Source organism: Ranitomeya imitator, chromosome 10 (assembly GCF_032444005.1).
Source record: "Ranitomeya imitator isolate aRanImi1 chromosome 10, aRanImi1.pri, whole genome shotgun sequence".
NCBI lineage: Eukaryota > Metazoa > Chordata > Amphibia > Anura > Dendrobatidae > Ranitomeya > Ranitomeya imitator.
The window spans coordinates 26,915,474-26,942,566 of record NC_091291.1 but is presented as its reverse complement, the minus strand read 5'-3'; the positions used below and the strand labels follow the sequence as shown (position 1 = coordinate 26,942,566).

Sequence of the window (27,093 nt, the reverse complement as noted above, 5' to 3'; positions counted from 1 at the left end):
CTGTATTAATCAGAGTTCAGTTTATCAGGGGTTAATCTGTCTGGGGGCTCAGCAACAGCTTAAATGAGTTTGTGTTGTTTGGTTCTTGTTATCTCTCCTCATGAACAGGTCTGATACGATTGGGCCAGAGAAAGGGCGCCAAAATGTAAACTATAAAAGTGCACCATGACTTTACGGACACACTGTATTTCCATTCCTTTACATGACGATGACGTGGTCTACACGATATGTTTCCTTCTCACGAGTGCTCACATATCTCAAGTTCCAGTTGGATGACATGACATTTAAAGTGTTAATACCGATCATTCCAAAACTACATGGAGGTGGTTATGGGAGCCGCTGTGTTCGGAAATGTCCATTGCGATCATGTGGACTTCATTCTAAAGTGTACAGGATTGGTCTTTAGGCTCCTCGAATGTTCTTCTTTCCTTTCTCTAAAGCTCTAAATCACCTTTCTCTCACAGTGACCACTTCAAGAGATGTGTGGTATTTCATGACACTCATTCAAACGAGTGATCCTCTCGGGAGGGATCAACTCTTTATTAGTGGTAATCCACTTTGGCATTTCACCCTCTTCTATGATGCCATGTACCCTAATAAGTCATATTCAAAAAGGCTTTTCCCAATATGTCATTCCTTTAACATAACTGGACATTTCTCAGGGGGGAAAGTTCTGTATATTCAGAAGATATGGACACATCTTGTACCGTTATATTGTGACTTGTGATACTCTTGCTCTGGGCATCTTTGGCCTCTTGTCTCCATCTTGCTTCATCTGTTTTAGTGCATTGCTTTTTAGTAAGGTCTTGTAGACATATTCTTGTCCCCTTGGGTGATATCTAATGACGTGGAGGCCAGAGGTTGGATAAATGCCATAGACCAAGGAGCCTGTCCATCAAATCCAGTAGATCTTTTGGATAGCTGACAGATATGCATCTACTGACCTTTGTGAACGTGACTCATAGGCAGAAATATGCAGCAACATTCCTGCATCTGCGGTTTTGCCAAGGCCCTGCTTGGCGATGCGTCTTCCGAGCAAAAGCAATGTATGGGACAACCCTTTGAACAAGGAATATAAAATTCTACCAGGAATCTAGAATAAAAATTCAGTATCAAATGATCGATTAATAGAATCGACGAAGGTGGTACAAAGAACCTTTTATTACTCTCCGATCAAGGTGCCAGTTATATTTTATACCTTACCTGGTGGCATCTGCCAGTTATTGGTACCAACCTCTGGTTCCAGTAATGCAATGACAACCTCAGCTCCAACTGAAGCTGCTAGCTGCTGGTATCCTACATGAAAGGGGCCCCAAGAGTCATATTATTGATGGTGTATCTGAATCTCTGTATTGACGACCCTGTTTTTTCTCTTTCGCAGGCTGTCTCTGTGCAGTGACGGTTACCGTCCTACCAAGGGTTGAGGTTGAATTCCGGCATGAGGCCGTCTTCACGTGTAAGCCGAAGTTCAGCGGGTCTCCAAAGTACAGCTTGGAGTGGTCTTATGTAAGTAGAGTGTGACCGATGTCTGTATGTGCAGCTACGAAAAATATTAACCCCTTCATAGGGCGCGCACCCCCTTGTAGAGACATCAGTGTCGAAATATGCAATGAGATGAGCAACATTGATCAAGCGGAGCATTTTCTACGGCTAAGACTTGGTCATCAGAAGTCTCCTCAATTTGAAGGCCAAAAAAACAATCAAATGAAAAGACAGAATTCAGTCCTGAGTTCCCCTGCCATTAGCCTCAATCTTCAGAAGGCCGAGCAAGAAGAAATTAGTAGTGCAAACTAGACACCTCATTCAGACATCAGTCAATTTTCACATACGCAAGAAAAAAATTGGTCTAGTGTTTGGCTATTTTTTTTTACAATGTGCCTAAGCACTAACATGTTGCCCACCTGCCTATTTTGCCCGCCGAAGATCTGTGCCAGGACAGAGCTATCACTGACAATTCATGCCGACGATTCAGTGGCTCCCATTGACATCAAGTCAACAGAGCAGCGACTTCTTCTCTGCTCTTTTGATGGGCTCCCTGCTGCCTAGCTGCGGGGAGCCCACTGTCAATCAGCATGACACCAGCATTTGATAGACCCACCCGAAAAAGGAAAAGCTGTTCTATTAACGTGGATCAGCAAAACTGATCAATGATTCCTCTTCACCGGCGTTCATGTAGTTGTCTCTGTTAGCAACTACCAGCCCGTTAGTTTTTAAGTACAGAGTACCGTAAAAGCCAAAAAATAATTCTTCGATAACTCCTTTAAATTTTGCTATATATCAGCTTAGAAACAGTGTTGATAGAAGAGCGATAAGAGATATAGACAGATTTGATTGTCAACTCATTCTGCAGTCCACTATGTACTATGATCCATAAAGGCTGCAGAAACCAAATGGTCCTAAATTTGTAATAAGAACATATTGAAAACTGACAAACAGTCGTGCATTTAGGTTAAAAAAAAACACACAGGGTCCAGTTTCTATAGAAATATAGAGTCGAAATAGCAAAGTTTGCCTTTTTGAGCCACTGGCCAGGGTAGCCTTCCATTTCAATAGGCGACATGCGATGGAGGATGGGTCCTAAGATCAGGGACCCCCCACAATTAACTTATCACCAGGGGACCTGCTACTTGGAAAAGAATTGCCCCTTAAAGTATTGCAGAAGCCGTTTAAGAAACCCGGAATTCACTATTGAGCAATTCTTTGGTCCTTAGTAGCAATTTGGGTGTTACTTGTACTAAGAATGGAGGCTCCGCAGGGCACCCGTGTGGTGATAAGCCGTGTATTGTTTAGGAAGGGATTAAAGTGTCACTGCTTATTCTTTGCTTGCTTAATCTGTTCTCTTCCAGAATCACAAATATCAATATTTCATTGTCTCGGAATCCCGACTGTGGACAGGCCATTGTTCTAGCAAGGAGAAAAGAGAGGATTTCAGTGTCACGGATGGTTCAGCTGAAAATTGGGGACCATTAGAAATGGGGAATATTAGAATTGGGGACTAATTAGGAGGATGCAGATTCATCTAGACAAGACTGGGGGAATTATCAAACTATCAAAAATTCACTTTTGGAATCGTGTGTTTGTCTTTTACAAGCCCTACATATTCAGCTTGGTCTCAGAAAAAGACGGATAAAAGAGTCACAAAATGCCTGTCGGCAGGAGCTCACTGACAGATCCTCAGTTAACTCGTTCTGCGCCCAGTAATAGAGTACAAAACGGGGGCTATAGAGGTCAAACGGTGCAAAATTGTTAAGGAAAAATATTTGTGGCTCGAAATATATGAATTTAAATAAATAATAATTTTAAATAATCAATAAATAAATAATAATTATCTCTAAAAAAAAAAAACATAATTAAAGGAGTTTTCCATGATTTTACAAATGCTGACCTAGAAAGTAGGAAATGTAAGCAAAAAGGAAAGAAGCGTGACTTACCGTATTCTTAGCGCTATCACTGGTGCTAGAAGTGATGATGTGTCGCCCATCAGTCACTGAATGGTCTAGACCAAGGGTGTCAAACTGCATTCCTAGAGGGCTGCAAACAGGTCATGTTTTCGGGATTTCCTTGTACTGCACAGGTGATAATTTAATCACTTACACAAATAATGAGTTGGTGATTAAATTATCACCTGTGCAGTACAAGGAAATCCTGAAAACATGACCTGTTTGCAGCCCTCGAGGAATGCAGTTTGACACCCTTGGTCTAGACTGGACTGGACTGGTCTGGACTAAACATTGTAACGCCATATGATAGAATCGTCCCTTTAAAAAAAAAAAAAACAGTTATAACGATAGCAATCACTGACCGGCAATCGTTTCATGTAACTGAGCCTTTATCCTTCATTTTTGACCCACAGACTGATCAGGATGGACAAAGGATTCGCATCGCCAGCTACACTGATGGGAAGACATCGGTATACCCGGGAACGCCGTTTACCAGCCGAGCGGCAGTCAGGAGCGACAACAGTCTGGTCATAAGTGAAATCCGCATAAAGGATGAAAATCAATTCACTTGCAGAGTGAATGCCGGGAGTGAAGGGACGGGTGAGGGCAACACTCAGCTGAAGGTTTTTGGTGAGTACAGATATCTGGTACATGGGTATGGCTGATTGGCACTCAGCATCATTACCCCTTATATCCCAATGCTAGAATGAAATCCATTTAGGAGAGGCTCAAAGCCACAAATATTAGTGAGTTGTAGGCCGTATCGCATGAGGAATGGGCTAAAATCCCTAGGAATGCTGTAAGATATGTATCACATTTGCATCGGGTTGCAAGAGCCAGAAGTGCATCAGGTTACAACAGCCAGAAGTGCATTGGGTTACAACAGCCAGAAGTGCATTGGGTTACAACAGCCAAAAGTGCATTGGGTTACAACAGCCGGAAGTGCATCGGGTTACACCAGACGGAAGTGCATCGGGTTACAACAACCAGAAGTGCATCGGGTTACAACAGCCAGAAGTGCATCGGGTTACAACAACCAGAAGTGCATCGGGTTACAACAGCCAGAAGTGCATTGGGTTACAACAGCCAGAAGTGCATTGGGTTACAACAGCCAAAAGTGCATTGGGTTACAACAGCCAGAAGTGCATCAGGTTACAACAGTCAGAAGTGCATCGGGTTACAACAGCCTGAAGTGCATTGGGTTACAACAGCCTGAAGTGCATCTGGTTACAACAGCCAGAAGTGCATCGCGTTACAACAGCCAGAAGTGCATCGGGTTACAACAGCCGGAAGTTCATCGGGTTACAACAGCCAGAAGTGCATTGGGTTACAACAGCCGGAAGCGCATTGGGTTACAACAGCCAGAAGTACATTGGGTTACAACTGCCAGAAGTGCATTGGGTTACAGCAGCTGAAAGTTCATGGGGTTACAACAGCCGAAAGTGCATCGGGTTACACCAGACGGAAGTGCAACGGGTTACAACAGCCAGAAGTGCATCAGGTTACAACAGCCGGAAGTTCATCGGGTTACAACAGCTGGAAGTGCATTGGGTTACAACATCCGGAAGTGCATTGGGTTACAACATCCGGAAGCGCATTGGGTTACAACAGCCAGAAGTACATTGGGTTACAACTGCCAGAAGTGAATCGGGTTGCAACTTATGGAATTGCATCATATGGAAGTGCATCGGGTTACAACAGCCAGAAGTGCATTGGGTTACAACACCCAGAAGTGCATTGGGTTACAGCAGCTGAAAGTTCATGGGGTTACAACAGCCGAAAGTGCATCGGGTTACACCAGACGGAAGTGCAACGGGTTACAACAGCCAGAAGTGCATCAGGTTACAACAGCCGGAAGTTCATCGGGTTACAACAGCCGGAAGTGCATTGGGTTACAACATCCGGAAGCGCATTGGGTTACAACAGCCAGAAGTACATTGGGTTACAACTACCAGAAGTGCATCGGGTTGCAACATATGGAATTGCATCAGGTTACAACATATGGAAGTGCATCGGGTTACAACAGCCAGAAGTGCATCGGGTTACAACACCCAGAAGTGTATTGGGTTACAGCAGCTGGAAGTGCATGGGGTTACAACAGCCGAAAGTGCATCGGGCTACACCAGACGGAAGTGCAACGGGTTACAACAGCCAGAAGTGCATCGGGTTACAACAGCCGGAAATGCATCGGGTTACACCAGACGGAAATGCATCGGGTTACAACAGCCAGAAGTGCATTGGGTTACAACAGCTGGAAGTGCATCAGGTTACAACAGCCAGAAGTGCATCGGATTACAACAGCCGGAAGTGCTGTACTAAATATTGAAGACACTTGTCATTACAGATGTAAATCAGTAAAAGTGGCGTTTTGTGCTGAATTTAGAGAAACTACTTGTTAGATTAGTTCATTATTCTCATTTGATTAGTTCATTCTAATTGGATGAAAGTTTGTAAAGTTTGCTAGTAAATCAAGCTTGCAATTAGGCGGTTAAATAATTTGCATTGGAATTGTCTAACACTAATCAGCAGCTGCTGCAGAACCTCGTCTAAAAAATGGTTTCTATCACTTGAAAAAAAAAAATGGATCCCTACTATTTAATTTACAGTAGAAGGGATATAGAATAAATTATCAACTACTACAATTTAATATATAATGCGACATGCTATAATGTGAAATACCGTATCCTGCCGAATAATATAATTAAATACAATGTGTGTAATTGGATATAAAATATTGCTTAATATAATATATACGTTTTAGTGTTCTTTTTATAAGGAAAATATAATATAATGGTGATAATGTAAAGTCTAATAATATAGTATAGATCAATATACCGTAATAGAATGTAAAATGATACAAAATACAGAACACTTTAATATAATAATATAATATTATTTGGTGGAGCACACGGTATAATTTTCTTTATGCTTTGTACTAATTTTCTTTAATTTTTGCCTTTAGTGTCCCCTTCATCCCCGGAACTTTCTGTGAGCACCCAAGTATTATCTATCACGGAGCCTATAGCAGCAGAGGTAATATAATGCCTTCTGATGGAAAGTTCCTTCTCTGTACCATATATGTATGCCGTACATTCTAGATTCTTGTAAAAATATTTATTATGACTTAGAAATAGGCGCCCCCAATGGGAAACTATTGACTTTGGAGCACAGTTCACAAACTTTACTGTTCTCTTTCTTAAAACTGGCAGAGTGCTATACATGTAGCAGCTTACTAGGAAAGCGCAAACGTTCTTCAAGTCTCGCTGCTCTTCTCAGGCGCGTATGCTAAGTCGACACCTCAGTTCCTCATGGGCTGACACTCGCTCCTATTAGCCTCTCCTTCTTCACTGTACACACACTTTTATCCGCCATACCAACCCCCTCGGACCTGCCGGTTGTTGCAGGTTCGCTCACATTTGGCACACCAAACCTAGAGCTTTCATTGGCTTCTACATTAGCGCGTCACCGTGACCATTCCTGCAGTAACCCCGCACATAGACCTCTTCATCATGGCATTTGCCACTCTTCTGCGGGCACGTGACAACTTTTCTGAGACTCCTTCGCCTTCCATCACTCTCAGAAGTTGGCGGTCACTCTTGGCTCGTTAGGAGTGTTCCTCACCTGGTGTCACTGCGGTAACTCGCATGCCCTCTCCGCACCTCCCTACTCACCATGGTCTCCGCATGGCTTCTCAGCATGTTTCTTCCATTTGGCTAGGATGGCCGGTCTCTTTCGGAGATTAGGTTCCATGGCCTGTCCCATGCAAACAGGCTCTATATCAGGCAGCTCCACCCACCATTCTTGGTCCGAACGTTGGTTCCTAGCTTATTTGTTCAGCTAGTGTCCAGTTTGTGCTTTGTGTGTTTGTTCCTCCCAGTTTTGACCCAGCTCGTGTACCTGTCCTGTCTGACCTCTCCGCTCTTGACCTCCGCTACATATCCTGATCCTGTGCTGCCTACCCCGACCTCGGACCATCTGACCACGTCTTTGTCTTTGCCCTTCTGTACCTCATGCCCATGACTCTTACCCTCAGGTCACCTGCTGCAGTGCCATGGACATCCCTAGAGTTGCATCTGGTGTCTACCGGCAGCCCAGCATCCTCACCACAAGGTCTTCACCTGTAGTGAAGACCCGGTAGGCACCTAGTCTTGCTCAACCATATTAAGCCTGGCCCATGGTACAGTGGGTTCACAGCCACCAGCGTTACACCTGGGAAAGTCACAGAGGTTTTGTCTTATCCAGTGACGTAGCCTGAGGTGGCACTCACTCTTATGAATTTTCCCATCACTCGCCTTCACGTAGCTCCTACCCTTTTTACTTGCATGGCAGGAAGCAGAAGCCTATATTGTCCTGGGTACAACTACACTGACCCGCATCCGTCTGAGTCAAATTCCCCATCAGCACCAATCAGCTCGCTGAACTCTTGTGCCATACAGGTAACACAACGTTGTTCACAAAGCCACAGGAATACTGTCCGGAGCCATTCGGTTAAGCACCATCTTGGTACACTTTCCTTTCACTACCTACTCAATCAATGTATCCCATTACACCACACGTCATCTGTGCTCAGATTAGGTGGTACAGCCAATATGCGAAACATTAGCGTGGGTGAAATATTAATGTCGGAAATCGATTCTTTTAGGAATGTATTAAGACAGTCTGTTTCCACCCTCTGGTAGACTGTTCCATTCCTTCTCCAAAAGTCATTTATCTTCTCTTTTAAGGTTGGTACATGCACCAGCAGAAATTCATACCCAGCACCCACCATCGAGTGGTACAGAAATCAAGCTCCACTGAATGCTGGAACTGAAAAAACAGCAGGTAAAGCTCCTGTACAATGACTTCTATATACAGCAGATAACACAGGATCCACCATTCACAATAGGTGATGTCACAGCTCACCTCCTCCTCCTGTACAATGACTGATAACACCTCTATATACAGTAGATAACACAGGATCCACCATTCACAATAGGTGATGTCACAGCTCACCTCCTCCTCCTGTACAGTGACTGATAACACCTCTATATACAGTAGATAACACAGGATCCGCCATTCACAATAGGTGATGTCACAGCTCACCTCCTCCTCCTGTACAATGACTGATAACACTTCTATATACAGCAGATAACACAGGATCCACCATTCACAATAGGTGATGTCACAGCTCACCTCCTCCTCCTGTACAGTGACTGATAACACCTCTATATACAGTAGATAACACAGGATCCACCATTCACAATAGGTGATGTCACAGCTCACCTTCTCCTCCTGTACAATGACTGATAACACCTCTATATGCAGTAAATAACACAGGATACACCATTCACTACAGGTGATGTCATAGCTCACCTCCTCCTCCTGTACAATGACTGATTACCCCTCTATATACAGTAGATAACACAGGATCCATCATTCACAATAGGTGATGTCACAGCTCTCCTCCTCCTCCTGTACAATGACTGATAACACCTCTATATACAGTAGATAGCACAGGATCTACCATTCACTACAGGTGATGTCATAGCTCACCTCCTCCTCCTGTACAATGACTGATAACACCTGTATATACAGTAGATAACACAGGATCCGCCATTCACAATAGGTGATGTCACAGCTCACCTCCTTCTGTACAATGAATGATAACACCTCTATATACAGTAGATAACACAGGATCCACCATTCACAATAGGTGATGTCACAGCTCACCTTCTCCTCCTGTACAATGACTGATAACACCTCTATATACAGTAGATAACACAGGATCCACCATTCACAATAGGTGATGTCACAGCTCACCTTCTCCTCCTGTACAATGACTGATAACACCTCTATATACAGTAGATAACACAGGATACACCATTCACTACAGGTGATGTCATAGCTCACCTCCTCCTCCTGTACAATGACTGATTACACCTCTATATACAGTAGATAACACAGGATCTACCATTCACTACAGGTGATGTCACTGCTCACCTCCTCCTCCTGTACAATGACTAATAACACCTCTATACACAATAGATAACACAGGATCCACCATTCACAATAGGTGATGTCACAGCTCACCTCCTCCTGTGCAATGACTGATAACACCTCTATATACAGTAGATAACACAGAATCCACCATTCACAATAGGTGATGTCACAGCTCACCTCCTCCCCCTGTACAATGACTAATAACACCTCTATATACAGTAGATAACACAGGATCCACCATTCACAATAAGTGATGTAACAGCTCACCTCCTCCTCCTGTACAATGACTGATAACACCTCTATATACAGTAGATAACACAGGATCCACCATTCACTATAGATGATGTCACAGCTCACCTCCTCCTCCTGTACAATGACTGATAACACCTCTATATACAGTAGATAACACAGAATCCACCATTCACAATAGGTGATGTCACAGCTCACCTCCTCCCCCTGTACAATCACTGATAACACCTCTATATACAGTAGATAACACAGGATCCACCATTCACTATAGATGATGTCACAGCTCACCTCCTCCTCCTGTACAATGACTGATAACACCTCTATATACAGTAGATAACACAGAATCCACCATTCACAATAGGTGATGTCACAGCTCACCTCCTCCCCCTGTACAATCACTGATAACACCTCTACATACAGTAGATAACACAGAATCCACCATTCACAATAGGTGATGTCACAGCTCACCTCCTCCTGTACAATGACTGATAACACCTCTATATACAGTAGATAACACAGGATCCACCATTCACAATATGTGATGTCACAGCTCACCTCCTCCTTCTCCTGTACAATGACTGATAACACCTCTATATACAGTAGATAACACAGGATCCGCCATTCACAATAGGTGATGTCACAGCCCACCTCCTCCTCCTGTACAATGACTGATAACACCTCTATATACAGTAGATAACACAGGATCCGCCATTCACAATAGGTGATGTCACAGCTCACCTCCTCCTCCTGTACAATGACTGATGACACCTCTATATACAGTAGATAACACAGGATCCACCATTCACAATAGGTGATGTCACAGCTCACCTCCTCCTCCTGCATGCCTGGGGAAGCTGTCTGGACCAGGAAGCATGATTCTAGTATTTGGCTTAGTGGTCAGAGTGAAAGTTAAAATATTCATTTATTTTTTATTATAATGATATGAAAAAACAAAACAAAAGTGTTATGAAATATTTTTTTGACCCCTCCTGACGTCAATTTTCGTGATTCCTCTTTAATAAGACTCTCGTCTATAAACAGATTTATATGCTTCTTCCCGAACCACCACCGAGGCGTCTGGTTTGTACACGGTCTCCAGCACTCTCTTCCTGAAGCCCACCAAAGCGGACGTTGATGCGTTATTCTCCTGTAAGATTGTGTTCCCCTTACCAGGGAGCTCTTCCAGTAGCATGGAGTCCAAGGAATTCGAACTGTCACTCCACTGTAAGTAAGACCTGATGGCCCCATTGTCCTGGCTAATCTTGGAAGAATATGTTTGATATTTTAATGTCCATTTCATTTTTTTGTTTGTTTCCAGATTACACTGAGAATGTCAAGTTATCCGTCTTACCCTATCAGCCCCTTAAAGAAGGAGACCGAGTGACTCTCCGGTGCGAAGGAGATGGGAACCCGGCCCCGACCTACTTGCTACAAAAAAAGAAGGTGTTTTGAGATGAAATACTTGGAGCTCGAAAACCTGAAGCAGAAACAGCACCACTTTGGTGCACAGGATGGGTCCGGTATTGCAACTCAGTCCTATAGAAGTGGGCAGAAATAGCCCCCAAACACCTTAGATGACTGCCTAACGCCTTCATGTTTATCACAGGATGCGCAAAAATCGAAAATACCTGACCCTTATGTCCTCTTGCCTTCATCTGTCTGGTCCCCCATACACAGGAAACTGTTGGTCATGCCCATTGGTATTGGCGGGTACGGCCGACGTTTGTCTAATGTGTATGGGGGGTCTTAAGGGCTTACAAAAAGGTGGTTTTGACACAATTTTCCTCCTTGGTTTCACCTAGGTTTGCATTCCTTTGAGCTGCAATACCAAAAAAGACCATGAATCAAGAGTGGTGCTGTTTCTGGAAGACAGCAGCTAAGCAAAAATTTCTCAAAAAACTGTACATATAGGCAAATGTCTCCTCAAAATGTAAAACTGCTCAAATATTTGGAGGTTTTGCTTCAAAAACTCAGCGAAAAGACTCCATGTACACATACTCTAAGGATATCTGAGTTTTTCAGCCAGAAGCTGAGCGGAAACTCTACAAATCCTCCTCCAAAACGCTTCGAAAACTTTGCTGCGGCTCTGCTAGTCTTCTCAATGATGAGGAAGTGCCTTATCGTCCTCGCTATTCATGAGCTCTGGCTTTTCCTAGCTCCAAACATAGATTTCTGTTTCCTGTGCGCTGTATGTAGTAATCTGTTAATGGATGGTCCTGGTTCAGTTACGCAGATATTATCTCTTAGAGGACTAGACAAGCTGCAGGAAATAAAATACTGATTTTAGCAAAACTATAGCAAGCAGCCCAATAAATTTTCTGTCTCTGTCCCAATATTACGATGCCCTCAATAATCGGATGCACATACTTGATCAGTTGATCGAAGGTGATCAGTTGATCGAAGGTGCTGCAGCGTGCCAGCTCCGTACATTGGATAGTGGCCGTGAAAGGTACTACAAGCTCCCCCCCTATTTACGTGTATATCATAGAGCCTGCAGTACCATTCCTGGCCACTACACAATGTATGGCGCTGTGTCACCTTCGATCATCTGATCACTGATCTCAGATTTTGACCTGTATAAAGGATAGGTCATCAGTATCAAGGGTCCCAGAAAACCCCTCTAATACCCTCCATTTTGTACTTTATGTTATGCTCCTTCTCCAGTCCTGTTGTTCCTCACCGTGATTGGCTTCCATTGCAGGCTGACGGATCTGTGGACGATTTGAACTCTGCTCTCAATGGAACTTACGTTTTCCAAAACATCTCTCGAGAGGATAGTGGGACTTATACCTGCGAAGCTCTGGATTTCGACAGCCCTGAAGACATTGAGCTCAAGAAGGAGATAGATATCGAAATTCATTGTAAGTGGGAAGAGTCTGGTGGCAGGTTACTCCCCTCTTCCCCTACAGATCATATGCATGCTCTACGAAAGTGGACGTGCATGTGTATGGGGAGATCGGGAGACATGGCTGTCGGCCAACAGCTGCTTGACATGTATGGCCATCTTTAGGGGCTTTCAGTAAGTAGGACTCTCCCCTTTTAACTCTTACTGCCCTTGTAGGGTGTGTCACTACAATGGCAAACTGCCCCAATGGGAAAAAAACTCTCAATTCAGCCATTCGGTGTAGGTCCCAGGCGAAGGATACTCACCAATCAGCAAGTTATCACCGAGACTTCTGCACTTACCTACATGAGACATAGAGATTTCCTGGGCCCAAACCATTCTGCAGAGTAACTTTCTCTCTTTTTTTTTTATAACGTAGCGTCCGATTTTTCTTCCGCAGACCTAAATCCTCTCTCTCTCATCCCATCTGGACAAGTTCGCCCCTCTGTTGGGGACGACGTTCCCCTTAACTGCATAGGTGATGGCTCGGAAAGACCCGACATGGTCTGGAAGAAGGTAAAGCTGCGCCCGCTCCCGTCTAGTGTCATCTTATCTATTCTCTTTGGAGTAGCTGACAAGCTTCTGTTCATTCCTCTTATAGGGGGATCTTCTTCTCTCTAGCAGCAACAGGCATCGGTTGCGTAATTTAACATATACCGACTCGGGGGTTTATACTTGTGAAGCTTCCGTGCCAACCGTGCCAGGTCTGCGCAAAGAAGCGAGTGTCACAATCGTCGTTGAGGGTAAGCTAGACCAACCCAAAGTGACACCATAGCACCTTCAGGGGTTGTATGTGATTGAAATAAGGATCATTCTTAATTTTTTGTTTTTTCAGAACAGCACCACCATTTTCTTTTGGTTGTGTGGGGTATTGCAGAGTAACAGAATTAACTTCAACAAGGTTGTCCCAGTTTTTGGCCAAAGATGGCACTGTTTCTGGGACAAAAAAAAAGAAAAACAATCTATTTTTCTTACCCAGTTTAATAAGCTGTTACTGCACATTTTAATATATGATGAGACCGTACACCTAAAGTCTTCAATTTGTTTTGATTGAATCGTGTGTGGGGTTCGGCTGATGAGATCTCAATCGATGCCTAAAACTGGGACCTCAAAGTCCACTACGAGAGTAAAGTGGTAGTGAGCATGTGCGACCATTACTGTAAATGGAGCAGTGGTCGCACATGCTCAGTTCCACTCCACTCTCACACAGGCCTTTGAAATCCCTGTTCTGATGAACGGTGGTGGAATTGGACCTCTAGCAATTATATATCACCTATTCTGTGGATAGATAATAGTCCTTAAAGCCTCTCCAATCATTTAGCCGGCAGCTATCTCCGCAACCTCTCCCATACACAAGAGCGTTCCTTGTGTTTTCTATGAGAGTGCCATCAACATTCCGCAATTGGACATGGCGGATACTTAACTCAACCCAAACCTTGACTCTTGACCGAACCTGTCTATCATCGGGTTCGGACTACATTAGTCTAACATTTATGGTGGGCTTTATTATAGGACTTCACAAATTAAACAATCAACTGTTACCAATTATTTTCTTTTTTTCTTAGGACCCCCAGATCTTGGACCTGAGAGTGAATTGGTCGAAGTACCTTCTGAAGGACACATGTTAACATTATTGTGTTCAGCAACAGGATACCCGGAGCCTGAGATAAGCTGGCATCCACCGGAGCTGAAGGTTAGCATCTACGTGCCATATACATGAAACAAGTGTAGCTGATTGCAGCCATTTCTCCATTTGCCGTCCTCAGCCCCATAGTTTCATTTTCTATTCATTATTCTGTACGGCAAGAAGAACAAACAAATCAATTTTGGCAACAATCAAGCCAGACATTTCACTCGAGGAAAGGATGACCAAGCTATGACTTGCCTACGACCAAGCTACGAGTTGCCTACTTTGGACACATCATAGGAAGAGAACGATCACTAGAGAAGGACATCATGGTCAGAAGAATGGGAGAAGCAAGGCGAAGAGGAAGACCAGCAAACCCTTGATACTGTCAAGATAACGGTGGAGAAGACCCTGATGGATCTATCTATGGTTGCACAATCTTTCTATAGATCGTTAATCCATCAAGTTGCCATGCCTCAAGATCGAGCTGAAGTATAATTTAGTAAAACGTACCACAACGTCCCAAGAGACAACTGATTTCCCCCCCACTCCAGTGCTAGCCATTACTCCCTTCATACGTTCTGACCCCCATTGATCATGTGCCATGTTCATGTTTGGGAAAACCCATTGTTTCGAGAGCACAATTCACTCTTTTTGTCTCTGTGATGTCTCCATGACTCAATGAGCGGGACCTACGTGAGCAGTGATGACTCCAGCTATGAGGCCATCGCGATCCTTTGTAATAAGTCCGGTGGGGTTTGTGACCATGACTTGACTACTTCCACCCTAACAATGCTCATTGTTTTCAGATTCCTCACTCACTCCGTGGACTGTATACACTGATTGTTATATTTCTTTTTTTGCAGCCTTCTCAGACTCTTTTTGGCACGGGTGTAAAAAGCGAGGTTGCGGTAAAGGTCACTTCCAAGCTTATTAATGATATTTCATGCACTGCGAAAAATCCACTTGGATCCAAAGAGAAAAAATTCAAGTTGAACATCTGTAAGTCTGGCTCAGGGAATCATGGGTGTATTTTAGTGAGAGTACAAAATATTATTTTACCATGTAATTTATTTCTGCTTAAAGACTAAATAACCTTGTTTTATTTATTTAAATATCCCTCAGGGTTTGCAAAGTTATGAATGCTTGTAATATACTTGGTTACCTTATTTAGCCTCCTTCTCTCACAATCACTTTGCTGCAGTGCTATTTCTATGCCCAGTTCATGCTCCTTTAGAAGTTGCTTTGAACTGCTGCTCAGTTGGATCTTCACTCTATTTTACAGAGTATGTACGATAAATTTCCCTCTTTCGCTTCTTTGATCTCCTCTCTGGTTCTCTGGTACCTGGATAGAGAAAAGCTGTGCTGGAGACTAGTCGGATAGATGGGTCACCAGTGGCTTCTATCCCCCCCCCACTGCGCATGTAGGCAGAGACCTGTCACTCCAGGGCAGCGGGCGTAGAGAAGCTGCCAGGGACCAAGTCACATGGGAGATCAGACTAGTCGGACCTGTCCAACTAGTCTGCAGCACGACTCAGTCACTTTAAGGTAGTTGTATATAAGGATGCAGTTTCCAGGTCCTTAAGGCCCCTTCACATTAAGCGACGCTGCAGCGATACCGACAACGATGTCGATCGCTGCAGCGTCGCTGTTTGGTCGCTGGAGAGCTGTCACACAGACAGCTCTCCAGCAACAAACGATGCCGGTAACCAGGGTAAACATCGGGTAACTAAGCGCAGGGCCGCGCTTAGTAACCCGATGTTTACCCTGGTTACCATCCTAAAAGTAAAAAAAACAAACAGTACATACTTACCTAACGCTGTCTGTCCCCGGCGCTGTGCTCTGCACTCCTCCTGTACTGGCTGTGAGCACAGCGGCTGGAAAGCAGAGCGGTGACGTCACCGCTCTGCTTTCCGGCTGACCGACGCTCACAGCCAGTGCAGGAGGAGTGCAGAGCACAGCGCTGGAGGACAGACGGCTGTAGGTAAGTATGTAGTGTTTGTTTTTTTACTTTTACGCTGGTAACCAGGGTAAACATCGGGTTACTAAGCGCGGCCCTGCGCTTAGTTACCCGATGTTTACCCTGGTTACCAGTGAAGACATCGCTGGATCGGTGTCACACACGCCGATCCAGCGATGTCCGCGGGGAGTCCAGCGACGAAATAAAGTTCTGGACTTTGTTCAGCGACCAACGATCTCCCAGCAGGGGCCTGATCGTTGGTCGCTGTCACACATAACGATTTCATTAACGATATCGTTGCTACGTCACAAAATGCAACGATATCGTTAACAATATCATTATGTGTGAAGGTACCTTTAGTGCCTACAAACCCTTTTTATGTATATAGTAAGGAAACTTAGACCAATCAATTACCCAATGATAGAAGTGTGTAGTAATACTTACCCACAATTGGTATCACTAGTGATACAATGTTTCTTCTTTTTCTGCAGTAAGTATGGTGGCCCCAAGCACAGCACCTGCTCAAGGTATATCTATCTATGTATCTATCTATCTATCTATTATCTATCTATCTATCTATCTATCTATCTATCTATCTATCTATTATCGATCTGTCTATCTATTATCAATCTATCAATCTATCTATCCATCTATTATCGATCTATCTATCTATATTATCTATCTATCATCTATCTATTATCTATCTATCATCTATCTATCATCTATCTATCATCTATCTATCATCTATCTATCATCTATCTATCATCTATCTATCTATCTATTATATATCTATCTGTCTATCTATCTATTATTATTATTATTATACATTTTTTTTAGCTCCATTTATTCCATGGCGCTTTACATGTGAATACGAGGCAAATATAGACAAATACATTAAACATGAGCAGATAACAGGCACACGAGTACATAAGGAGGGAGGACCCTGCCCGCGAGGGCTCACAGTCTGCAGGGGATGGGTGATGAAACACTAGGAGAGGGTAGGGCATGTTGCGCGGCGGTTCAGTAACTTCAGGATCACTGCAGGCTGTAGGCTTGTTGGAAGAGGTGGGTCTTCAGGTTCTTTTTGAAGGTTTCTATGGTAGGCGAGTATCTGATGTGTTGGGGTAGAGAGTTCCAGAGTATGGGGCAAGCACGGGAGAAGTCTTGGATGCGATTGTGGGAAGAAGAGATGAGAGGGGAGTAGAGAAGGAGATCTTGAGAGGATCGGAGGTTGCGTGTAGGTAGGTACCGGGAGACCATGTCACAGATGTATGGAGGAGACAGGTTGTGGATGGCTTTGTACGTCAGTGTGAGGGTTTTGAACTGGAGTCTCTGGGTGATAGGGAGCCAGTGAAGGGCTTGACATAGGGGAGAGGCTGGGGAATAGCGGGGAGACAGGTAGATTAGTCGGGCAGCAGAGCGTAGGATGGATTGCAGGGGTGCCAGAGTGTTAGAGGGGAGGCCACAGAGCAGGAGGTTGCAGTAGTCGAGGCGGGAGATGATAATGGCATGCACTAGCGTTTTTGCGGTGTTGCGGTCAAGGAAAGCGCGGATCCGGGAAATATTTTTGAGTTTGAGACGGCAGGAGGAGGCAAGGGCTTGGATATGTGGCTTGAAAGAGAGGGCAGAGTCGAGGATCACCCCGAGGCACCGGGCGTGTGGGACTGGGGAAAATGAGCAGCCAATGACATTGATGGATAGGTCTGGTGGAGGGGTAGAGTGAGATGAGGGAAAGATGATGAATTCTGTTTTGTCCATGTTCAGTTGTAGAAAGCGAGCAGAAAAGAAGGCTGAAATAGCAGACAGACAGTGCGGGATTTTGGTAAGCAAGGAGGAGAGGTCAGGTCCGGATAGGTAGATCTGCGTGTCGTCAGCGTAGAGATGATACTGCATACTGTGGGATTCTATGAGCTGTCCCAAGCCGAAAGTGTAGATGGAGAAGAGTAGGGGTCCTAGAACAGAGCCTGGAGGAACACCGACTGACAAGGGGCGAAGTGAGGAGGTGGTGTGGGGGAGGGAGACACTGAATGTTCGGTCTGTCAGATATGACAAGATCCAGGAAAGGGTCAAGTCTGTGATGCCAAGAGATGAGAGAATTTGTAGCAAAAGGGAGTGATCCACAGTGTCAAAGGCAGAAGACAAGTCCAGGAGAAGGAGGACAGAGTAGTGTCGCTTGCTCCTGGCAGTTAGTAGGTCATTGGTGAGTTTAGTTAGGGCAGTTTCAGTTGAGTGATGCGGTTGGAAGCCAGATTGTAACCGATCAAAGAGGGAGCAGGAGGAGAAGTGGGAGGACAGTTCAAGATGGACGTGTTGCTCCAGCAATTTGGAGGCATAAGGGAGAAGAGATATTGGGCGATAGCTAGACACAGAGGACGGGTCGAGGGAGGGCTTTTTGAGGATGGGTGTGATCTTGGCATGCTTGAAGGATGAGGGGAAGACACCTGTTGTGAGTGATATATATTATCTATCATCTATCTATTATCTATCTATCTATCTATCTATCTATCTATCTATCTATCTATCTATCTATCTATCTATCTATCTATCTATTATCTATCCATCTATTATCTATCTATCTATCTATCTATCTATTATCTATATATATAATTGTCTAAGGGTTTTTCCGTCTGTCTGTCTGTCCTTCTGTCTGTCTGTCTGTCCTGGAAATCCCGCCTCTCTGATTGGTCGAGGCCGCCAGGCCTCGACCAATCAGGAACGGGCACAGTATCGACGTAGATGTCATAATGGTTGCCATGGCGATGGTGTCATAAAGGTTGCCTCGACCAATCAGCGACGGGCACAGTCTGCCGCAAATTCTGGAATCATCATTGTCCATGTACTACGGGGACATGCATATTCTAGAATACCCGATGCGTTAGAATCGGGCCACAATCTAGTTTATCTATAATCTTTATATTAGCTATCTATCTATCTATCTATCTATCTATCTATCTATCTATCTATCTATCTATCTATCTATCTATCTATCTATCTATCATCTTTATGTTATCTATCTATCTTCTATCTATCTATCTATCTATCTATCTATCTATCTATCTATCTATCTATCTATCTATCTATCTATCATCTGTCTATCTATCTGTTCTTTTTGGTAGTGCTGCCAAATTGTCTTTTATTATCTACTAGATTGTGGCCCGATTCTAACGCATCGGGTATTCTAGAATATGCATGTCCCCGTAGTACATGGACAATGATAATTCCAGAATTTGCGGCAGACTGTGCCCGTCGCTGATTGGTCGAGGCAACCTTTATGACACCATCGCCATGGCAACCATTATGACATCTACGTCGATACTGTGCCCGTTCCTGATTGGTCGAGGCCTGGCGGCCTCGACCAATCAGAGATGCGGGATTTCCAGGACAGACAGACAGAAAGACAGACAGACAGACGTTTACGACCCATTCTACATACAGGGAGACGCAGGCACGCACCCTACACAATGGCGGCACTTGACAGCAGTGGAGGACAATGATGATTCCAGAATTCGCAGCAGACTGTGCCCGTCGCTGAATCAGAAACGTGGGATTTCTACGTCCTTTATGACATCATCGTCGCTGTGCCCGTTGCTGATTGGTCGAGGCCAATCCTGGCCTCGACCAATCAGAGACGCGGGATGTCTACGTCCTTTATGACATCATCGTCGCTGTGCCCGTTGCTGATTGGTCGAGGCCGCCAGGCCTCGACCAATCAGAGACGCGGGATTTCTACGTCGATGCCTGTCTGTCTTTCTGTCTGTCTGTCTGTCTGTCTGTCCTGGAAATCCCGCGTCTCTGATTGGTCGAGGCCGCCACAGCATCGTCGCCAGGCCTCAACCAATTAGAGACGCGGGATGTCTACGTCCTTTATGACATCATCGTCGCTGTGCCCGTTGCTGATTGGTCGAGGCAACCTTTATGACATCATCGTCGCCATGGCAACCATTATGACATCTACGTCGATACTGTGCCCGTCGCTGAATCAGAAACGTGAGATGTCTATGTCCTTTATGACATCATCGTCGCTGTGCCCGTTGCTGATTGGTCGAGGCCTGGCGGGATTTCCAGGACAGACAGACAGACAGAAAGACAGACAGACGGAAAAACCCTTAGACAATTATATATATAGATTATCTATCTATTATCTATCTATCAATCTGTCTATCTCAGCAATGTATAATTATGCATACAATCCACTTTAAAGGGAGTTTTTCAGCACAAAATGACTGTTCAAACCAAGCACAGACCCTCGGTGCTTCCTTGGGGTGGCTAAGGCTACTTTCACACTAGCGTCGGAATCTCCCTGTCGCAATGCGTCAGGCAGAGATTCCGACGCTAGCGTTTGACGCACTGCACAACGGGTGCAGCGGATGCATTCTCCGGTGCATCCGCTGCCCCATTGTGAGGTGCGGGGAGGTGGGGGCGGAGTTCCGGCCGCACAGGCGCGGTCGGAAAAAGCGGTCCGTCAGGAGCAAAAAACGTTACATTTAACGTTTTTTGCTCCCGGCGGTCCGCCACAACACGGCGCAACCGTCGCACGACGGTTGCGACGTGTGGCAAAGCGTCGCAATGCGTCGCCAATGTTAATCTATGGGGTAAAAACGCATCCTGCAAACAACTTTGCAGGATGCGTTTTTTGCCATAAACGACGCATTGCGACGTCTGGCAAAAAACGCCAGTGTGAAAGTAGCTTAAGAAGTTCTGTCCTCACGCCCACCTACTTGTTTTGCATATATCCACACCCTCCTCTGGCTCCTGTAGAGCTGTCAATCAAGTAGGACTCAGAGTACCAAGCGCAAGTGCTTGGTTTGCTCAGTCATTTTCTGATGACAGACTTTATTTAAATTGTAGCACCCATTTCCCTATTATGTAAATGCTGTTATTTAAAGTGCACCCTTCTCTTTACTACTGCCTAGTGATGAGCGAACGTGCTTGGATAAGGTGTTATCTGAGCTTGCTCGGGTTCTAACCAGTGTCTTCGGCGTGCTCAATAAATATGTTCAAGTGCCCGCGGCTGCATGTCTCACAGCTGTTCAACAATCGTAACACTTGTAAGGATTGCATGTCCTTACATGTGTTGTGTCTATCGAACATGCAGGCACGGGGACTCGAAAATATTATTTGAGCACACCAAAGACACTGGTTAGAACCCGAGCATGCTCAGATAACACCTTATCCGAGCACATTCGCTTATCAGTACTACTGACTAGCCTACTTATCTCCTATCCGTACCAGCTGCCTCTGCATCACTCATCACTACTTTTCCATTCAGTCTAATCCTTCTCGGCTCATGTTAATACCTTCGTTTCTTGCAGAGCAAAGTGGTGGCAGCAGCATAGCCATCATCGCCGTGGTCGTCTGTGTGCTTCTCCTTCTACTGGTGGTTGCGCTTTTCTACTTCTTACAGAAAAAAGGAAAGCTGGCGTGTGGTCGATCTGAAAAGCAACCGCTGTGAGTGAAGTGGGCAGAATGAGCTTGTAAATTGGGGTTGGTGGAAATTTAAGTGGTAGAATTCACATTTGATGTCCTTTTATCTGAAAGTAAATGTGCACTGCCATATATATAGTAAATGTATGCAACGAGCTCCTAAGCTCCCCTAGTGGTGGCTGCAGGCAGGATTGTGTCCTTTCCTCTATGTCTATGATTGAATTTTATAGCTCTGTACCCTAAACCACAAAACTCCAAATTCTGAGCTTGGACCTCCCCACTGCATAGGTCCCACAACAGCTGTCCTTGTTGTTCTGATTGTAGCTACACTTTATGGTGAGAAGTATTGGGCCCTACCTATTTATGATTGCATTAAAGTTTTCATTCAGTCCTATTGCCCCTTGGTGCATAACATCCACATCCCCCCCGGTGTCTAACATCCACCTCCCCTTTCCTGTTGTATTATATTCGGCCCCTCATTTCCCCCTTCGTGTATAACATCCGGACTCTCATTCCTGGTGTATAACATCTGGCCCCTTGCCCCCTGGTGTATAACGTCCCCCTAGATGTATAACATCTGGCCCCTCGTTCCTGTTGTATAACATCCGGCCCCTCGTCCCCCCTAGATGTATAACATCCGGCCCCTCGTTCCTGTTGTAAAACATCCGGCCCCTCATCCCCCCCCCTAGATGTATAACATCCGGCCCCTCATCCCCCCTAGATGTATAACATCCGGCCCCTCGTTCCTGTTGTAAAACATCCGGCCCCTCATCCCCCCCCCTAGATGTATAACATCCGGCCCCTCGTCCCCCCTAGATGTATAACATCCGGCCCCTCGTTCCTGTTGTAAAACATCCGGCCCCTCGTCCCCCCTAGATGTATAACATCCGGCCCCTCGTCCCCCCTAGATGTATAACATCTGGCCCCTCATTCCTGTTGTATAACATCCGGCCCCTCGTCCCCCCCTAGATGTATAACATCTGGCCCCTCGTTCCTGTTGTATAACATCCGGCCCCTCGTCCCCCCTAGATGTATAACATCCGGCCCCTCGTTCCTGTTGTAAAACATCCGGCCCCTCGTTTCCCCCCCCCTAGATGTATAACATCCGGCCCCTCGTCCCCCCTAGATGTATAACATCTGGCCCCTCATTCCTGTTGTATAACATCCGGCCCCTCGTCCCCCCCTAGATGTATAACATCCGGCCCCTCGTTCCTGTTGTAAAACATTCGGCCCCTCGGCCCCCCTAGATGTATAACATCCGGCCCCTCGTCCCCCCCTAGATGTATAACATCTGGCCCCTCATTCCTGTTGTATAACATCCGGCCCCTCACCTCCAGTGTATAACATGCAACTCTCGCCACTGGTGTATAGCATCCAATCCTTTACCTCCTGGTGTATAACATCCGACCCTGCACCACGGTTTTATAACTTCCGGCCCCTCGCCCCCCTGTGTATAACATCCAGCTGCTTGCCCCCCAGGTGTATAACATCCAGCCCTGCACCCCGGTTTATAACATCCGGTCCCTCGCTGGATGATATCAGTGCGGTCCTGTAATAGGAGCCACCAGAATACAAGTTCATTGCCGATATTTCTTCCCCCCAAAAAAACTTCTCCCATCACCTGTGAGTGATATTATTGAGAAGTAGAAGGAACCCCAGCCACGAAATGGAGAGCCCGTAACGTTACAGAGTGGAGTAGCAGAGGGCTGAAGAGTCACCAACGCTCTGCTGACTCCATAACTGCGGAGTCCAGGCCTCCTCTGGTATTAACATCAGCACAAACACTGCGCCCCCGCCGGGAGCTTCATGGCCGAGCGGCTGCATGCAGCCTCACATCACCAAGCACATTGCCAAGCGCCGGCTGAGGTGGTGTAAATTCGCCGCCATTGAACTCTGGAGGAAACGTGTTCTGTGAAGTGACGGATCACACTTCTGTATCTGCGTTTGATGGAGGAGTCTGGGTTTGGTGAATGCGAGGAGAACGTTACCCCCTGACTGCATTGTACAGATGGTGGAGGAGGATAATGCCCAGGACTGTTATCAGGGGTTGGCCTCTTCTTCTTAGTTTCAGTGAAGGGGAATCTTAATCCTCCTGCCCAAAACATTTGTACAATTGTAGCTTCCAGCTTTGTGGGAATAGTTTGGAGAAGACCTTTCTATGTTCTTGATGACTGTACCCAGTGAACAAGGTCCATACAGACTTGGTTTGTAGAGTTTGTTGGAAGAACATGACCGGCCGCACCCCAATCCAACACCATTGGGTTGAACTAGACTGGAGATTGTGAGTCCGACCTCTCCTCAACATCAGGGTCTGACCTCACAAATGTTCTATGGGGTGAATGTGTAAAAAGTCCTACAGACGCCTCCAAAATCTTGTGGAAATCCTTCCCAGAAGATCCGGACCTGTTGTGTCCCAACAAGAGCAACTCCATATTAATGTCAATGGATGTAGAATGGGAGGTCAGAAAAGCTCCTGGAGGTGTAATGTGGAGGGGGCACATACTTTCCTCCATATAATGGACATTTATATACGTAAGTTTCATCTATCTTTGCTTGGAGTTTTCCATAATTATAGCATTGTCTGCTGGGAGTTCACATATACGACAAGCAGATATCTTTCGAAGCCTTCCTTAGCGTAAATGCCGCTCTTCCTATTTGGCAGCTCTCGCTATTTTATTTTTTTTCTGCCCGTCGACAGCTGTTCTCGGTGACTCCCCTCCAATGTATTTGCCAGAATGAAATTGCGAGCATCTGTTTTCTTCTATCATGTACTGTAAATGATATAATCGGGTCGGTGACGTCCTTTTTCCTGCCCGGTCGTGTGAAGCATAGGCTGATCTGCTTCCTTGCTCTCGTCTATTGTTATGAATGGAAATGCCAATTTGTCACATAGCCTGGCACGTGGCATCATCACAAAACCCTGAAGACTACAGTTCCCACTTTAACCCTTTCCAAAGTCATACTTACAAGCAGTGTCGGACTGGTGTGCCAGGGACCCACCAGTAGCCAACTCCAGGGCCCCACTTTTCAGCTACAAGTAAATGTGACATTATTCCCAATCACGAATTTATAAAATAATGAACTGAGTAGATCGTTAAATGACTAAGATGCCGCCTTTGTTTGTACATAGTGATTCAAGTACTGCTCCTCTGCGAGCGGGTCTCAGTACTGTTGCTGGGATCCGCTCGCACAGGAAAACAAACGTACACCAGTTTGGCTTTCCTTATCCGGACACATAGCACTGGAGTTACTCTCTCCAGGCTTACTGAACCCTGAATGCCTCAGAAGGGCCGACTATTTACATCCTGGGGAGGAGATATGGTGAACAGCCTCCCACCCGCTCTTCAGCTGTTCAATTAAAAACCCAGCCCTTAAAATAGTCGATTAACCCCTCTCACCACTTAGTGTGCTGGAGAAAACTTACAGGTTTCCGATCACAGAAGCTAACAGCCTCAGTGAAACATATCTCCTCTCCAGATCTTTGCTAGCGACTTTGTTACAGCATGTAAGAAGCCTGGATTTTGTTCCAAAAATTCAAAAACTGAAGTTGTCGGATCTGGACACATTCCTGGCTTTAGAAATCTCGAGTAACCTACTGTTATCACAGGACAAAGTGGCATCCGGTCATGGCCACTGCGGAATAAGGGGACATGTACGACATATAAGTATTACACTCCCAGAGTGGAAGCTACCCTTTAGTAGCACATGGTTTGTAAAGGTGGTCTTAGATGTGGCCCACCCCTCTAATATGACCTATGGAAACCCCTTTAATGAGAACATGACATGCATCAACGTCTCTTTCGCAAGGACCGATCACATCTCCAGACAAACCCATCTTATCACTTATTATATTGTATTATTCCTTCATTACTTTTTTGCAGAACATGTTGTTGGATTTTTCTGCAACTATCCATAAACCCAGTAGGGGAGGGGGGGTAATAAAAAATTTGACTGAGGGTCTCTTTTCGAGCAACGGGGGAATCATAGATGGTTATTCTTGTGACATTTTAAGCGACTACGATATTTATATCTGTGGCTAGCTTTTCTATTTCGGAAAGGCATCCTCGTTTTGCGCATTTTTTCCCAGAGGAAAGATGTTCTTCTTCTAACGAACTCTGGCTAATTTATCCTTATGAACCACAGAACACTTAAGATGTGGCATCACCCCGCCTAAAGCTAAAATTCCCCGGCTCATCTGTTTTTTTGGTTTTTTTAAAAGCCACAATCCCAACGAGTCTGAGCTTTTTTTTTTGAGGTTTAAGAATAATTGACTTTTATGGAATTGAAATCCCAGATTTGATTCCAGTACATATTCATGTGAGCGTCTAAATATACTGTAAAATACAGGTTACGGTCAAATAAATGAACACTCTGTTGCACGGTTATAAAAGAGGATGAGTCATTTTCCATAAATATGTATTTTTTTTTAACCTGGTGTAAATGCCGCTCTTCTTCTGAATCCGGCGTTGTTTTTCTTTTCTTTCTACGCCTCTCCGTTCCTGAGATATGGCCTCTGCTGCCCTATTTATTAATCTAGTCGTTTTATCCAAATGGGCGTGATCTTCAAGGAGGTGACCACAGAAAAGAGGTAATGATCACGCCCACTTCGCTAACAAGGCTAGATTTCTTTACAGGGAAGAAGAGGCCATAAATAACTCAGGAACGGAGAGGAGCAGAAACAAAAGAAAAACATCGCCGGATTCAGGAAAGAGAACAGCGGCATTTACACCAGAGAAAAACAGATTTTTTTTTCTTATATTGATGGCCTTTTTCTTGGAAATTTTCACCTTTTTCATGGAAAATAGGTGTAAGTGTAAATGTTCCTTTACATAATTACCAACATTTAAGCCCCGGCAAAATTCAGGATATTTAAAGGGAACCTGACACCCTCAAAATCGAAGGTGAGCTAAGCCCACCGGCATCAGGGGCTTATCTACAGCTTTCTGTAATGCTATAGATAAGCCCCCGATGTATCCTGAAAGATGAGAAAAAGAGGTTAGATTATACCCACCTGGGCGGGTGGTCCGATCCGATGGGTGTCGCGGTCTGGGGCCTCCTATCTTCTTACGATGACGTCCTCTTCTTGTCTTCACGCTGCGGCTCTGGTGCAAGCGTATTTTGTCTGCCCTGTTGAGGGCAGAGCAAAGTACTGCAGTGCGCAGGCGCTGGGCCTCTCAGACCTTTCCCGGCGCCTGCGCACTGCAGTATTTTGCCCTGCCCACAACAGGGCAGACAAAGTACGCCTGCATCGGAGCCGCAGCGTGAAGACAAGAAGAGGACGTCATCGTAAGAAGATGGGAGGCCCCGGACCGGACCGCGACACCCATCGGACCGCAGCGGGACCGCCCCTGGGTGAGTATAATCTAACCTCTTTTTCTGATCTTTCGGGATACATCAGGGGCTTATCTACAACATTACAGACTGCTGTAGATAAGCCCCTGATGCTGGTGGGCTTAGCTCACCTTCGAATTTGGGGGTGACAGGTTCCCTTTAAGCCTCACCTTCAGTGTCTCCTGAGAATGTCCCAAAA

The 27,093-nt window shown here is 45.2% G+C and overlaps 1 protein-coding gene across 1 annotated transcript in view; it reads left to right on the top strand.

Moving 5' to 3' along the window:
* The window catches only part of BCAM (basal cell adhesion molecule (Lutheran blood group)), a 63,359-nt gene that overhangs the window by 27,862 nt on the left and 8,404 nt on the right, over positions 1 to 27,093 (top strand). Inside the window, exons 2-14 of the mRNA XM_069742357.1 lie at positions 1,382 to 1,506; positions 3,854 to 4,070; positions 6,403 to 6,473; positions 8,165 to 8,261; positions 10,710 to 10,892; positions 10,987 to 11,111; positions 12,370 to 12,529; positions 12,953 to 13,068; positions 13,154 to 13,295; positions 14,118 to 14,245; positions 15,046 to 15,181; positions 16,631 to 16,666; positions 21,452 to 21,587. Of these exons, the coding sequence (XP_069598458.1) occupies positions 1,382 to 1,506; positions 3,854 to 4,070; positions 6,403 to 6,473; positions 8,165 to 8,261; positions 10,710 to 10,892; positions 10,987 to 11,111; positions 12,370 to 12,529; positions 12,953 to 13,068; positions 13,154 to 13,295; positions 14,118 to 14,245; positions 15,046 to 15,181; positions 16,631 to 16,666; positions 21,452 to 21,587 (1,672 nt within the window). The remainder of the gene's footprint in view (positions 1 to 1,381; positions 1,507 to 3,853; positions 4,071 to 6,402; positions 6,474 to 8,164; positions 8,262 to 10,709; positions 10,893 to 10,986; positions 11,112 to 12,369; positions 12,530 to 12,952; positions 13,069 to 13,153; positions 13,296 to 14,117; positions 14,246 to 15,045; positions 15,182 to 16,630; positions 16,667 to 21,451; positions 21,588 to 27,093) is intronic.